This window comes from Poecilia mexicana, unplaced genomic scaffold (assembly GCF_051168715.1).
Source record: "Poecilia mexicana isolate PSO_F unplaced genomic scaffold, ASM5116871v1 scaffold_15, whole genome shotgun sequence".
Lineage (NCBI taxonomy): Eukaryota > Metazoa > Chordata > Actinopteri > Cyprinodontiformes > Poeciliidae > Poecilia > Poecilia mexicana.
In genome coordinates this window covers 21,328,393-21,344,136 of record NW_028263384.1, presented here as the reverse complement: position 1 = coordinate 21,344,136, position 15,744 = coordinate 21,328,393, and the positions used below count along the sequence as shown (strand labels likewise).

At 41.2% G+C, this 15,744-nt stretch overlaps 3 protein-coding genes across 3 annotated transcripts in view; all 3 read right to left on the bottom strand.

Moving 5' to 3' along the window:
- The window catches only part of slc22a15 (solute carrier family 22 member 15), a 14,774-nt gene extending 7,721 nt beyond the window's left edge, over positions 1 to 7,053 (bottom strand). The window contains exons 1-8 of the mRNA XM_014984219.2: positions 6,534 to 7,053; positions 5,765 to 5,914; positions 5,551 to 5,683; positions 5,018 to 5,182; positions 4,816 to 4,945; positions 2,924 to 2,984; positions 1,082 to 1,248; positions 131 to 271 (exon numbers count right to left, since the gene is read on the bottom strand). Coding sequence (XP_014839705.2) covers positions 131 to 271; positions 1,082 to 1,248; positions 2,924 to 2,984; positions 4,816 to 4,945; positions 5,018 to 5,182; positions 5,551 to 5,683; positions 5,765 to 5,914; positions 6,534 to 6,617 — 1,031 coding nt within the window. The 5' untranslated portion in view covers positions 6,618 to 7,053. The remainder of the gene's footprint in view (positions 1 to 130; positions 272 to 1,081; positions 1,249 to 2,923; positions 2,985 to 4,815; positions 4,946 to 5,017; positions 5,183 to 5,550; positions 5,684 to 5,764; positions 5,915 to 6,533) is intronic.
- Positions 7,054 to 7,638: 585 nt separating this feature from the next.
- Positions 7,639 to 8,820, bottom strand: LOC148155340 (uncharacterized). The gene has a single exon (XM_088012828.1). The coding sequence runs from the start codon at positions 8,386 to 8,388 to the stop codon at positions 7,702 to 7,704; it is 687 nt and encodes a 228-aa protein (XP_087868954.1). The 5' UTR covers positions 8,389 to 8,820; the 3' UTR covers positions 7,639 to 7,701.
- A 3,405-nt stretch (positions 8,821 to 12,225) lies between these two features.
- Positions 12,226 to 14,062, bottom strand: LOC148155339 (uncharacterized). The gene has a single exon (XM_088012827.1). The coding sequence runs from the start codon at positions 13,958 to 13,960 to the stop codon at positions 13,130 to 13,132; it is 831 nt and encodes a 276-aa protein (XP_087868953.1). The 5' UTR covers positions 13,961 to 14,062; the 3' UTR covers positions 12,226 to 13,129.
- Between the last annotated feature and the right edge of the window lie 1,682 nt (positions 14,063 to 15,744).

The following is a 15,744-nucleotide window of genomic DNA, read 5'->3' as shown; positions in this document are numbered from 1 at the left end:
TGGGCGCCGGTCCGACTGGGCGCCGGTCCGACTGGGCGCCGGTCCGACTGGGCGCCGGTCCGACTGGGCGCCGGTCCGACTGGGCGCCGGTCCGACTGGGCGCCGGAGCCCCACAGGCGTGTCGGCTCACCAGCTCTTATTGATGAAATAGATGCAGAGCGGGTAGGCCGGCAGCTCCACCAGGCCGTACATGGCCACGTTAACGAAGCGACTCCCCGACGTGGCGCTGGCTCCCAGGGTGAGGCCGTAATACACCAGGCTGCAGCAGTACCTGCAGCACGCACACACACACACACAGGTAGAGTGTTACCTGAGATCTGCTGAACGGGTCTCAGTTCCATCTTTTACTATCAGATCAGGAACATTGAACATCGGAGCTGGAAGAAAATTAACGCTAAAGAAAAACTTTCCTGTCCTGGAATAAAAAATGTGAGCAGGCCGAAAACACGAACTCTACTGTCTCAAAGGACATTTGGCACTTAGATCCACACCCTGCTGACATCATGTCATCCAGCAGATGATGTCATCTAAGATGAACAAGATGTTTCAGTCCAACCGTCTGTTAGGAAACAGCAGCAAGAGAAAAAACTGGAAAAAAAATGAATTTATAAATAAAAACTCACATTTACAAAGCATTAATGCCAGGCTAAGAAAAAAAGTAACTTAGGAGACTAAAGTCACATCACTGCAAGAAAAATGAGTCTCAATAATACGAGAATAAAGTCGTGTAAAAAAAGTAAAAAGTAATTAGGATAAAGTCATATTACCAGAATAAAATATGACAAAGTCACAAGAAACGTCTTAATGAGGAAAAGTTGCACCGATTCAAAAGTCATTTTATTAGAATAAAGTCTCAAAAATACGAGAAATAAATCGTACGACAAAAAAGTCAAAATTATGAAAAAATAGTAATACAAGAAAAAAATCACAATAAGAGAAAGTGATCATTTTATAAAGTAAAACTAAAACTGATTTCCTGAATCAAAACTAAAACTCGTCTCAGTTCCACATCAGAGGCTCATTTATCTGGACTGAGGGTTAAAATGTCCGAACAGAACCGGCGGCCGGGTCCGATACTCACCACACGTACATGAGCACCATCGTCCTGAGGCGCAGCACCGGATGGACCGCCAGCTGCAGGACGCCGCCCCGCCTCCTCGCCGGGCCGCCGGGCCTGGCGGCGCCGACCCGCTGCAGAACCAGGCTGGTGGCGTTGCTGCCGTTCCTCAACGCCATGAAGCGCAGAACCTGAGATTACAAACACAAGATGTCAACATTTAGTTTAAATTAAAGACGAGAAACCTGCAGAGTCATCGGGTTGGTTCTGAAGAGGAAATGGTTCTGAAACCCGAGATCAACTTTATTCACCTCTAAAACCTCAGAAACTGTTTTCTAACTTTACTCTGGATGGAACCGCAGAACAAAAATCACCCAGAGAGAAGCAGCCCGTCTTCAACAAAAACGATTTAATCACCGATGCTGTCGGTTTTCAGGACCCGAATGCTCCGGCTTTAAATGCCCTGGTTTCAAAATACAGAAAATAAATAACTTAAAAGCTTACCACACAAGAAAATAATGAATAGCTTAATAATTAAAGAAAAAATAGAGATTAAGAAAAAATATGTAAGAAAATTAAGTATTAAGAGAAATGAGAGGAGAAATTTTATTTTAATAAATATAAGAAAAACAACAAGTAAATTTAATAAGTAAATAAAACTAAAGAAAACTAAAGAAGGAAAATACAATTAAACAAATACGTCAGAGCATTATTTATTTATAATCAAATAAATAAGAAAACCATAACAAATTGATGGATATATATATAAGAAAGTTTCACTGGAAATAAAACTAAATTTAGAAAATAAATTAAAACTTATGTTTCTCCTGAATGTTTTTATTAAAATCTCATATTTATTTCTTTTTGTCTTGAAATGATCAGCATAAATCAATCTGAACTGAGTGAATCAGCATTTCTCAGCCAATCAGCTAATGGATCTGCAGACTCTGACTGATGAACATCAGGGAGGTTTGCTGCATCACCGCGCCTCTGCCGCAGCTTCTGCCGCAGCTTCTGCCGCAGCTTCTGCCGCAGCTTCTGCCGCAGCTTCTGCCGCAGCTTCTGCCGCAGCTTCTGGGAGTTTTAGTTTGTTGGATCAGAAGTTAAACAAACTGCTCCAGCTTCCTGATTTCTAACTTTATCATTAAAAACAGTTCAATCTTGAGCTGGAATCCACTGACAGACCCTCAGACGGCGTAAAGAACGTCTGGCTGGAAGCAAACCTTCCCATAATGCCTTGCAGGACGCAAACAGACAACCCGGGTCAGAAACAAGAGAGGAAACAAATCCTTCATTCTGCTCCAACGCCTCAGTATTCAGCAGAAACACCTACGAGAAACCATGGCAACGAGTCAGGAGATATACACACACACACACACACACACACACACACACACACACACACACATTCCTGCTGTAGGAGGAGGGCGATGATAAATCTGAACGCTGATGCAGCCGCTTCTCCACAGGACAGATTGTCACATTAGAGGTGAATTTATCTCAAACAGGAAGTGACATCACTCCCTCAGATTACTGCATGAGTTTCCGTCACAGACCAAACGAACATAACTCACAGGAAACCCCCAACCCACACTCAGAACCACTGTGATCCAGTAGTCGGATTCTGAGGTATCAGTGGCCACGTTGGGACTTTCAGTGTTGCATTCAATGACAGCTGGGAAATACCACCGTTCCTCATTCTCTCAGCTCTTTTCTTGGAGAGAGGAAATGTCAAAATAACGACAATGTCTCTGAGATTATGGCAGAGGAAGTGACATCATGATGTGTGTGTGTGCAGGAAGTGACATCATGATGTGTGTGTGTGTGCAGGAAGTGACATCACAATGCGTGTGCAGGTGTCCGCACCTCTTCGGCTCGCTCCGTCTGTCCCTGAGAATAAAGCCAGCGAGGAGATTCTGGAAGAGTTCTGCAGCAAAACGCAGACAGGACGCACTAATCAGCAACAACAGAAATTTAACATGCAGATTTTATTCTATTAAAAATCTCACAGCTTCACTGTGATTTTCCGACGATCCAACAGCAGGAGAAAGAATTCAAACCCAGTAAACTTTTCCATATTTGGCCTTTCAGTTTTTATTCATCGTTTTAGTTGTAAAAAATGTTTTGAATCGTATAATTTTCTTTCTGCTTCACAGTCATATTACACTTTGTGTTGGTCTGTCACATTAAATTCAAATTAAATATATTTATGTTCATGGTTGTAATGTGATACAATATGGAAAAATTAAAGTGGTGTGAATACTTTTGAAAGTTTGGGATTAAGTTGCATTTAATCTGCAGTATTTTTGAACTGAACTGAGTTGTGAGGCCGTTTCCTCTGAATATCTGAGATAAAAACAGATCAAAGCTCTGAAACCAAACATGTCTGCATCCTGTTTGTTTCACACAACAGCTTCATCTCCCTTCATTCAGATTTTATTTTCATTCAGGCACGTTTCATCTCCTCTGGCACCTCAACATGCAGCACAAATAAACTCTATAAATGAAATTAACCCAGAAACATATTTTAATGCTGATGCTTCAAACAGGCTGAAAGGAGCTTCAGCTCAGGACTTTGACCTCCAACCTTCGTCCTGAACTCATTAACATCAACGTTATTTATGGAAAAGGTTAAGCCAGAGTGCTGCTCTGGTTTCTGCAGAGACTTAGATAAATAAATCATAATCAGGATTACCTCAGCAATGATTTAGCTACTTATTTCTAAAGGCAGATCAAACCGTCAGAGAAGCCCATCTTACCTCTGAGGATCTCAGAAATCTGTTCCTCCAGGGTTGTAGATTTTAAGAAGCGTTTCAGCTGCTTTCTACTCCAGATCTGAAGCTGCAGCGACCAACACATTCCCTCTCTCTGTTATTGTTTAGGCTGGGAAACTCTGAGGAAAGCCCAGATTAGTTCCACTACCTGCAGAGGATTTCCTCTTCCTCGTGAGTTTATGGTTTTAAACAGAAACCAAAACAGAAATGATGAATTTCCCAGCCTGACTCTGACCTTCAGTCACTCCCTGCCGTCATTCATGACTTCACTGAAGATCTGAACAAACCCTTAGTGGTTTATAAACTCTGCAGATGTTCCTCTTTAGGTTCACTTCCTTGTTTTTACAGAAAGGATCTGTTGATTTGGTTCAGAGCGGTCAGGACTTTACCAGGACCCTTTATGCTTCCTTGAACAGATTAGGATTAAATTTTTTGTACAAAATTATTCTTCAATAATCAGGTTTTATCTGCTCAGTTCTGCCTATTTTGAGCTATTTTGGAGTCTCTGTCACTTTAAATCCACATAACCTGCTGCTGGCCACGCCCCCAGCTCAACGTTTACACTCGTCAGATGCGCAATTATACAACCGTACATCGTTTCCAGCAGCCACTGTACAGCAGTAAAACCAGCTGACCAAACATGCTGAGCTCAGTTTGGGTTGCTAGGTAACAGGTGTAGCTCTTCTGGGGCTGTAGGTTTTGGAAGATGTTTGATCATTTATCCAGAAACCACCTTGGTGTTTTTGAAGGGCTTGGGACGTTTTTAGAAACAGTTCAGACCCAAATGGAAGTACAAAAATGTGCAAATGTGAATTCTGCATAATAGTTTAAACTTCATGCTAACCTTGGACTTTTCTTCAAAATACTAACTTAGCTTCACAAATTCTTACCTTATTATAAAAGGAAGTTGAAATTTCAAATTCAAAAACACTTTATTGACCCCAAAGAGAAATTAAATCATTATGCAGCTGAGTTTCTACTCACACAGACAGCAGGAAGAACAGGACGCCAGAGGAGTTGGCCACCATGGCCAAAGTCCTCCAGGGCCGGACGAAGTAGCCCAGCGCTCCGAACAGAGCGATGCCGACGGCGAAGATCATGCTGGTCAGCGTCCCTGCAGAGACAAGCAGCTGCAGCTAACAGAGTCCAGGCAGCAGGGGGAGCGAGCGGGTCAGCGGCGCCGTACCGGTCATGGCCCAGTAGGACTTCCCCACGTACTCCTGGGTGAGGACGAAGCAGACGAGGCCGATGCCGCCGTTCATCAGCCCCACCAGGAGCCGAGAGGCGGCAAAGACCTCGTAGCTGGGCGCCAGGGCGGTGAGGTAACCGAACATCACCTCGAAGAACAGACCTGGGGGTCAAAGGGGGCAGAGCATGAGGAGGACCCAGCGGAGCCTGGAGGAGGCGCATAATTTAATTATTGATATCTGAAATAAAGGCTAAATCTGCTAAAAGCAGATTTTATGCTAAAACTGCCTGCCATAGCCTCCTGGTTACACTGCTGGAGTAAAACATCCCAGCTTAAACTCTGAGTGAAACTCCTCCACCTCGTGTCTGATCCCATCTGCTCGTTTATTCCTGCATTGAACCTTCAGCTGATTCCTGACACACTGGGATACATTCCAGGCTGGGAGCAACGCGACAACCTCCAGCAACGATAAAGCAACAGGCAACCCTGATCCTGCTGGTCAAACCAACCTGATCCCCGTTTGCCCTCACCTGTCAGGTAGACGGGCCTCCGTCCGATCCGATCGGAGAGCGGCCCGAAGACGACGTTCCCCACCAGCAGCCCGGTGAAGAACAGCGACCCGGCCAGGCTGACCTTATAGGCCTGCTGTCTGATGAGAACCCACTGAGGCGCACAAGGACAGGAGGAAACCCGTTAAAGCCTCAGTGTTTTACTTCCTGTCTGCGGCCGTTCGGCTCTGCAGACCTCGGTGACGATGGAGTCCACATCCTCGGTAAAGATGACATGCTGCTGCAGCTCCCGGTGGCCAGACGAACCACCGTCCTGATTCTCGACCCGATACTCTGGTGTGTATCCGACCAGAACGATCAGCATGGACTGGCAGGCCATGTAGACCTGAAACACAGCACACCAGATCATATACTACTACTCCAGCATTTCTCCAACCATACAGAGATTTAAAGATGAGCAGCAAAAGCAGTGCTTGGCACTTTCTTCAGTCAGAGGCTTCATCAGGTTGATTGCAGCACTGACTGCTCCCAGCATCAACATCATACCAGCAGAACCAGTTTCCTTCCAGAATTTTATGCTTTTTAATTTAAGACACTGAGCCTTAATACAAACTGTTCTTAGGTTAGACCAATTCTTAGTTTACTCAGATCTTCTTGACTGAAAGGAAACTGTTCTGCTGGTTAATAAACCTTTAAATAGGTTTCATTTACCTTCATAAGGTCACATTTTAGACCGAAACGTTCATAAAACGGACACTTAGAATAAATTTACGCATTCTTATAACCAACACGACCTTATAGGTTTATGGTAAACTCGCCAACAGTCTGAAGTATTTATGGAAGATTCATTTCCACACCAGGGTCAATATTTGGATGTTTGTTGTTGTTTTGGGCTCATTCTGACAGCCACGTAGCGCTGCAGCTACTGCTAACGGACAGTTTCATGTCTGTTTTTTCTTTTGTTTTCTATTTAATCGTTTAAAATACATTTAAATGTGACAAACCTGCGCCAGAACCAGCACGGTGACCGCCCGCTTCTGGTACGGCCCAAACTCTCCAACCGTGTGGAAAGCAGTCTCTATATCCATGCCACCGAGGCCGAGCCGAGCTGGCAGCTAGCCGAGCTAGCATCGCCGCACAAAGATGAGCTGCACGAGCAAGATAGTTAGCTTCTTTTACTTCCGGGTTCACTTCCTCGTAAATCTATTTGAATGTTTTATAAAGCTTCGGTCAGCAACACAGCTGAGAACTCAAAATGATATGCTAACTTAAATGTTTGTGCAGAGTTTTAGCGCAATATGTTGCGTCTGAAACCGATATGAGCCAAAGCAAGAGTGTGCCCTACCTTAATTTCAGAGTTCGCTTCAGTTCAGCGTGAGTGACGAAATGAAATTTACTCAAGAAGGCACTTTACGTTACAGAGCAGTGGAAAAACGAATTATGTGAGTATCCCAGGACAAACAGACATTTCCGGTCCAACACAAAAATAAACGAGTCGCTTATTCCTGTTGTTTCTTTTGTTGTTTTGTTTTGTTTGCCTCAACTCTGGACACCGACAGTGTCGCCAGTCAGACATGCGTTACAAAGACTTTATATAAAACAGAGAAAATTATGGACAGCATCTTGTTAAGCTGCGTTAACCATAGAACTACGCAAATTGCTCTTGCAAAAATAATTAACTTAATGGAAACAAGCAAATTTCCGGGAAAATAAGGTACGTTTTTGGATTAAAAAAACTGCGCTAACATTAAGGTATCCAAATGAATGTACAGTATTTGCACAACTGCAACAGAAATACTTTTTGCGCCACACGAGTCAGGTGATCAACAGCTGGACGATACTAGCGAAAACCACGAGGAAGACGACAGGAATTAGTCTGATTTATGGTTGTAGTTAGTTGTTTTTCAGACAATGACCAGCTGGCTTCACCAGAGCTCTCACGGCATCGCACAGTTCATAAAAAGTTGTATTTAAAACATAACTCTTCTGTAAAATGGCTGGCTACAATTACCCCAAACATGTAAGTGTTTACATCCATGATGTCTAATAACTTCTATGCATACCTTATTGGGCAATTTACCTTTTGGGACGAATAAAGTTTTTTTGTAATTATTTTTTTTATTATTACTTTTCACGATGTAAACCAAGAACAAATGGCGGCTTCTTGATAAGTCAAACAACAAATGCTGCTCCAATTGCTAAAACGGCCACAAGCAGAATCGCAGGCAGCGGGACCGGACCGCTGCTGCTCTGGAAGGGTTTGCTCTGCTTCTCGCTGATTGGATTCTTCACTTTGCAGGTGTAGTCTGAAAACCTCTTGGTGTTCTTGGTAAAGGAAATGCTGAACGTCTCATTCCCCTCCTTCCATTGTCCCGTTTTCCCTGTCTTCCAGAAGTACTGGACGGGTTCGGCACCTTGAAACTGTCCACCACAAACCAGGGTGCAGTTCTTAGAGGTAAGACTGCTGCAGCCCTTGGGCCTCACGGACACTTCAACAGGGTAGCCGTCCAGCTTCCTGATCCCCGTGACGACAAAGCTGACAGGAAGCACCTTGTGGTTGATCTCCACCGTGAACTCCCCGCTGTCAGACTGATTCACGTTGCTGATGGTCAGCACTCCGGTGCTCAGGTCCACGTTTGTTCGGCCTTTTAAGTCACCTATATATTCCAGAGGATACGAATCCTTAATGTATTCAGCTACAATGTTCCCCTTATGCTTCCAGGTGAGCACGTTGATGGCCTTAGTGTAGTTCGGGTTGAGCTTCAGAGTCCGGCCGATCTCAGCGTAAACGGGCAGCTTCTGAGCCGCGACCGGCAGCAGGATCAGCATCAGGAGGGAGAGACCAGCCGTCACAGCCATGACGGAGCGGATCTATGGGGTAACCCGCCCTAAATGTCGACGTTTAACTTGAAGAACTCCACTCAGCCTGGGTTTGTGATCAAAATGGCGGCCGTTCTCCATGGCGGTTGGAAAGAAACGTGACGGTTTGTATACAACGGCTCGCAGCTCGTTGAGTAAAACAAAAAATCTGTTCATAGTTATTGGACTTTTTATTATTTTCTCTCTTTACTATTACCAAAATTGTGAAAAAATTTAAAAATTGCCTTTTTGTGTCCAAGCATCCTTTGTTTGTTTGGTGATTTGGCGCTAAATGTGACTGCAGTGAAGCCACGTAAAAATTAATATTGGACGTTTAAGTTATTAAATCTTGTTGAAACGTTTGTCAGAGAGTAGAAATGAAGCAAGTTCATGACTGCTTCATCTCCGGATGTGTCTCTGAGCCCGTGGATCTCTCTTTTAACTCAGAAATTAAAGTTTATGAATCTAACAAAAGATAAGCTGAAACATTTAAGTTCAATAATGTTGAATTGTGAGTTTTAACTTAATGCTGAAATTTAAACCAAATATTTATTTCACAATAAGAAAAATCTGTCCTTGCCTAGTTAAACAGCATACATTTATCTATTATTTTACTCACAATGTCAAGATAATTATTTTACTTTAGAATAATTTAAATCCTTCTTTTCAAATTGCATTAACATAATTTCTGATCTTATAATACATTTTATTAAACATCATAAATAATTCTGCTCTAAAACATCCAGTGTGAACAGAACATTATCCTCAAACTGACAGTTAAATTAACATTTGCCTTATAACACAAGAGTCATCTCAGGATCTCAGGATACAAAAACCTGCCGCTAAGAACTCTGGGAAATAATTCACACTCCTGTGCTCTTTCACTTTTTCTTTTTTTAGAGTGCTAACCTTAAAACTCTAGTTTAACTCTTGGAGGTTTTGACAAAATTAATAAAAGGTTAACAACTATAAGTTTATCTTTCACAAATTTAGGTTCAAAATCTAAAACTCACTAAATTTATTTGACTTAAAGAGTACAAGATAGTAAACACAACTAAATGTGGCTCAAATGTTTTACAGTTTCTGTGCGATGAGCAGAAATTTGTCAAAAAATGGTTGCAGTGCCCTTGTTTCCTCTTTATTTATCAAATATGGCTTAAATTTCCAATACTTTGATGCCTAAAATATGTATTAATGAGCTACAACATTTAATTTACCTTTGGGATCAATAAAGTATTTTTACAAATAAATTATTTAAATTTTTCACTCCCATCCAAGGAGATTTTGAACAAATGGCGCTCCGGTTGCTAACATGGCTGCCAGCAGAGGCGCAGGCAGCGGGACCGGGCCGCTGTTCGGTTCCGTCTTGAACGGGTTCGCTGTCGGGTCGCTCTCCTTCTCACTGATTGGTTCTTTGCTCTGCAGCTGAAGCTTTCCAAGCTAAGAGTCTCATTGTTATTAAAATGATCACATTTTTCCCCTTCCTTCCAACTTTCAGCCGATCTCGAAATATATTATCTATATTTGCAGCCTCCTATGGAGGACCTCCATATCCAAGAAAGAACTCGAGTAAAAAAAAAATTTTTTTAAAAGTTTACTCAAGTAATGAGTAACTGATCAAATTATCTTTTAATGTTAAAAAATTACATAATCAAAATAAAGTGTTAGTTCTAAAATGACTAAATTAGTTTTAAGTGTAATCAACTGATGTTTCAGGCTAAAATGTCACTTTTAAAGCTGAATGAAACCGAGTTAAACGATTAATAGAAATCAGCAGAATAGTTTTCTTTCAGTCGAGAAACTAAATCGTCCAGAATCTCCTCGCTGGCTTTATTCTGAGGGACAGACGGAGCGAGTCAAAGAGGTAAAGACGCATCATGACATCACTTCCTCAGCATCACTCACCTCATCTTTACGTTTCCTCACCCTGATAAAAAAAAATGACACAATGAGAAGAGTGGCGATAGTTCCCAGCTGTCATTGAATGCAACACTGGAAGCTAAACAGTGTATCATTTGCAAGCTACGGGATATTGGGTACAAACCCATTAAATGTTCCTTGTAAGATTCAAAACTATGCAATTCATGCTCAAAGTAAGAAACCATCAACTTCCACACAATATTCAAAAATGTTTTGTGACAATAGGGGATTGATCTGGAGAAGGAAATAAAAAAAGGGTTTGTATGTCAGTATGTGTGGCAGATTTATGGAATGGATTAACTGAGTTTAAACAAAGTAAAAATATAAACCTGATCTAAAAACTGTTCAAAAAGGAGATTATTGGGAAATATGTTGTGTAGGATGGATGCCTCAAAGACCAAAAAGGAGATTATTGATATAAAAAATGTATGAACAATTGTAAATTTAAGGATGAGAATGTGAGTTTTAAGTGTCATTCAGTGTGGGAATAAATTAAGAGTTTATCTGGTGTGGTGAGACTCAAATGTTTGTAGGTTGATAAGAATAAAGGGCAGGAAATCAGACCATCTTTTTCTACCTACTCCTTTTTGAACAAATTATGTCAAAATGCATGAAGTGGGCATGATAGCTTTGCTTTATTCATTTGTTTCTGTTTTTACTTTTTGTCTCTTTGAGATATTAATAAACCTGACTGAGGGATTCTTACTTTAACACTGCTTGGTTATTTTTCTTAACAATCGGTTTCATTTTCAGCCCTAAAGCAGAGGAGGAGTCCTGGAGACGAGATCTGCTGGTTGACTCACATTTCTCTGGTGGAGTCAGAATAAGTTGGGGAGTAACTAGTTACATTTACTCAATTATATTTACTTGAGTAACTTTTTTGAAAAAAAGATTAACTTTAGGAATATTTTTAATATAATTTTTGCTTTTATTTGAGTAATTTTATTACAAAGTGTTTCTACTCTAAGTTGAGTAAAACTTCTGGATTTTCTACCCACTAAATGAGAAACAAACATGTTTTAATTAAAAAAAATCACCAGACTCAGACACGTATCTGTTTTTCTTAAAGAGTCATACATTTTTTATTGAAAGAAAAATGATTTAGATTTTTCCTGGTTTTATTTGTTTTCCAGATGTAATTGTCATTTCCATCATTAGAACATTAAAATTTCCACTTAACTCACCAACAGTCTTAAGTGTTCATGGAATGTTGCTTTTCACAAATAGAATTAATATTTAGAAGTTTATTGTCGTTTTCCGTCCCATTTTCTCTCATTAATCACCTAAAATATAATTATTTAAGTGACAAACCTGCGTGTGGATCCTACCGTGTGGAAAGCCAAGCCAAGCCAGCACCGCCACACAAAGATGAACTGCACGAGCAAGATAGATAGCTGCTGTCATTTCCGAGTTCATTTCCTCAAATTCCTATTTACTGTTTATAACTAGTTCGTGTTAGTTGTAAAAACGACTAAATTTGTCAAATTCCTAATTTTTGTCCCGTTCATTCGCAAGCTTTGGACAGCAGCACAGCTGAAAACCCAAACTGATAAAGTTTTATGCGGATTTTTATTTTTACATTTTAACCTCATTCAGCGACGATCCGAGCTGGCAGCTAAATTTAGATCATACCCTGCATCGACCTTCCGAGTCCACTTCCATGTACATTTACAACCGTTACTTCAGTTTATTATCAAGCCCCACAGCGACACAACTGAGATCTCTCATTAATATGCTAAATTGAAAGGTGTCTGCATATTCTAACCATTTTAGCAGCGCCTGAAACCGATGTTTAAGTGACACTACAAGCTAGCAGCTAAATTAAGAGTGTGCCCTGCCTAAACTTCCGGATTTGCTTCAAAGCGACTTTCATGTAATGCCTTCAAGTTTTTGACTTCCGACAAAGAAACTCGTCAGTCAGCGACGCAATGATTATTTATTTTAAAAGGCACTGTACATAGCAGTGGAAAAACGAATAAATACATGAGTAGCACTGAAAACAAGCTTTTATAGTCCAACAGTTTTAATTCCATCCATCAATCTCTCTCTCACACACTCACACACACACACTCACACACACACACACACACATGGTAAGTCACAGATCACACTCGTTTTAAAGCCTGAGCTTCCAGAGGAAACGGCTCACCATCTTCCTGTGTCTCCCTGAGCAGCTCCAACTTATTCCAGTGCATTTAAAAACAAACTTAAAAAGCATATTGCGTCCAAACTACTAGTCAATCGCATGGTTTTATCATAATACATAGACATTTGGGAATACCTCATCTGATTCTTAAATAAGTCAAAGTCCTGTGCAAAAACTGAAACACAATGAATCTGTTTCACCAGAGGCACAGTGGAGAGATTCCCCTAAAATAGATTTTAAAAATGAGGTTTTTACAGCACAACAGCATTAAATGGATATGAATAATAACACATTACATTAATTACATCTCAGTTTCTCATCATTACTGTTCATTATCCAAAGGTCTTTAAAAGCAATGTTATCAAGCTTTCTAAAACTCCTGATTCACATCCAGACATGATCAAACTGCTGAAATGATGGAAAACAAAACAATTTTAACAAATTCATGTGGTAAAAAATAAAGTTCATATTTAAGCGCCGCAGATTTGGTTTCCCTTCATAATTAATCCAAACATGGTGGTCAAATGGAAGATCCAGACAGAAACACTGAGGAGCTTCGTCCTGAAGTGGACATCCACAGAGATGCATGAGGGCAGAAGGTTTTATAACCAGAGTTTCCTTGGGGAGGCAAACAGGCGATCCACAGGCATCAGCCCCTCATGAGTCTGAGTTGATTCAGGGTTGGGAGGCCACCCCAGATTCTGGATTACTGTTAGGATTCAGACCTTCTAGCTCTTTCCCGTTCTCTGTTGGTTGTCTAGAGTTTCTGCTAAAAAGATTTTGAACACACGGCGGCTTCTTGATGATAAGCCATGCAATAATACCAGCTCCGACTGCCAAAATTAATAAAGACACAATCACAGGAACCAGGACTAAAACGCTGTTGCCTGCAGGCTCCTTGTAGGGGTTGTCGCGCGGGGCACTCGTCTTCTCACTGAATCGGTTCTCCACTTTGCATGTGAAGGTTTCAAACTGCTGAGTCGCTTTAGAAATATTGAACTTCTTTTCCCCCTTCTCCCACTGCCCAGTTTTTCCTTTCTTCCAGGAGTACTGGACGGGCTCGGCGTCGTTAAAGTCGTCACCGCATTGCAGAACGCATTGATCTAAACTGCTGTCGCACTTCAGAGGCTTCACGTGGACTTCAACAAGGTAGCCGTCCAGCTTCCTGACCCCCACAGCCTTAAAGCTGACAGGAAGGACCCTGTTGTTGATCTCCACCGTGAACAGCCCGTCGTCAGATTTTCTCATGTTGCTGATGGTCAGTACTCCGGTGGTCAGATCCACGTTTGTTCGGCCTTTTAAGTCACCCAGATATTCCAGAGGAACCGAATCCTTAATGAATTCAGCTACAATGTTCCCTTTATGCTTCCAGGTGATGCTGGTGATGGCCTGAGTGTAGTTCGGGTTGAGCGTCAGAGTCCCTCCGATCTCAAAGTATTTATCCCCTTGAGCCGCGGCCTGCAGCGCCATCAGTATCAGGAGGGAAAGAACAAACTTCACAGCCATGATTTCGAGCGGTTCTACTGGGTAAACACCGTCATATCAGCCGTAAATATCGACGTTGTGCCAGAAGAGCCTCACCCCATTCGCAGTCACTGAGAAAATGGCGGCGGCTCGTTCCCTTCTCTTTCCAAGACGAAGCCACACCCGTGGCTCCGCTCCTTCTCCGTCTGCCGGTGTTATGCCCAGAAACGCATGCCTGCCCAAAACTGCATCCCCTCTCGCGGGAGCGCGCATCGCTCTAAAGTCTCGCATATTGACGAGAAACCGGACTGAAATATGACCGAAGAGGAAATTTTAAAGATATTTGTAACATTATCACGTTTCTTAACCATGTAATCCCTAAAATGGTGGTTTTATTTCGCAAATTACTTGAAATAAATACGGTTTTTACACCTTGACACATATGAGTCGAACTGTTTTTCAGTCACAATTTTTGCTTGAAGTAATTGATTTTCCAAAAGTTACTGTTATGAATACCATTTTATTGAAGTTAATAATTTTTTTTTTTCATTTTTATGTTAAACCAAAATAAAAATTGTTTGTATGTTTTACATTTAGCCAGGTTGCATGTCAGATTTATTTCCTTGGCTATCTTAGCAACAGTGATAATAAACATGACTTTGGTACCGATATAAAAAATAACTGAACATCCTACATGACAATCATATGTAATACATAAGTTTCATATATGGGGGACAATAAATAAGGCATGTATGTTGCCAAAAAATGCATCCCTGTGCTAACTTTAAGAAAAAAAGAGTAGTTCTGTAAACTACTGGTATGAGTAGTTTACCATACCAGTAGTTTATGGATAATATTTGGGGAGAATAGAGAGGGGATGCATATTTTGGCAGGCTGGAAAAGCAAATTGCCAAAAAATGCATCCCTGTGCTAACTTGGAGAAATAAAGAGCTGAAAGGATTTCACCTTTTCTACGTAATGACACTTGTTCTCTGAGCTAATGCTATAATTTTATATCAACAGGATGGATGCAAATATTTTCAGGCTCATGAATTAAAATGCATTCCCTCCTACATTAACAGACTAGAAAGTTAAGCATGATGTAAAATGTTCTACATCATGCTTAGATGATGTAGAACATCAGGGACAAATTTGATTTCATTTGTGGATTAATGGGCCTCTGCTTTGTAATGCTTTTAAGCTGTTATGGTATCAAAAGAAAAAACAGAATTTCAAACCATTTGCGGAGAACGTTTTCAACAGAGACGGGCTGAAAAAAAGTTCGACTCATATGTGTCAATAAGGTGTAAAAACCGTATTTATTTCAAGTAATTTGCGAAATAAAACCACCATTTTAGGGATTACATGGTTAAGAAACGTGATAATGTTACAAATATCTTTAAAATTTCCTCTTCGGTCATATTTCAGTCCGGTTTCTCGTCAATATGCGAGACTTTAGAGCGATGCGCGCTCCCGCGAGAGGGGATGCAGTTTTGGGCAGGCATGCGTTTCTGGGCATAACACCACCGGCGCGTGGACCGGAAGATTAGCTGTGAGGAGCATTACTGTCACATGCTGATCTGGACTGTAGTGCAATCGGTACATATATATATATATATATTCTCTAAAATACATTTGCTCTTGACAAATAAAAATGTTATTGAGCTAAAACTTCTTTAGCTGCTTATTTACTGTCTAAAAGTGAGAAACAACCCCGCCCAGCCGCGCTGCTTCCGCCACCGGCTGAAAGAATTTGAAAGTACCTCATAAGTACGTGATGGCGTAGATATGTCATCACGTAACACGAAAAGGCATCAACGCCTTTC

What these genes read in the sequence shown, in the direction of transcription:
- LOC148155340 (XM_088012828.1), bottom strand. Translation starts at nt 8,388, where the DNA reads ATGGCTGTGACGGCTGGTCTCTCCCTCCTGATGCTGATCCTGCTGCCG.
- LOC148155339 (XM_088012827.1), bottom strand. Translation starts at nt 13,960, where the DNA reads ATGGCTGTGAAGTTTGTTCTTTCCCTCCTGATACTGATGGCGCTGCAG.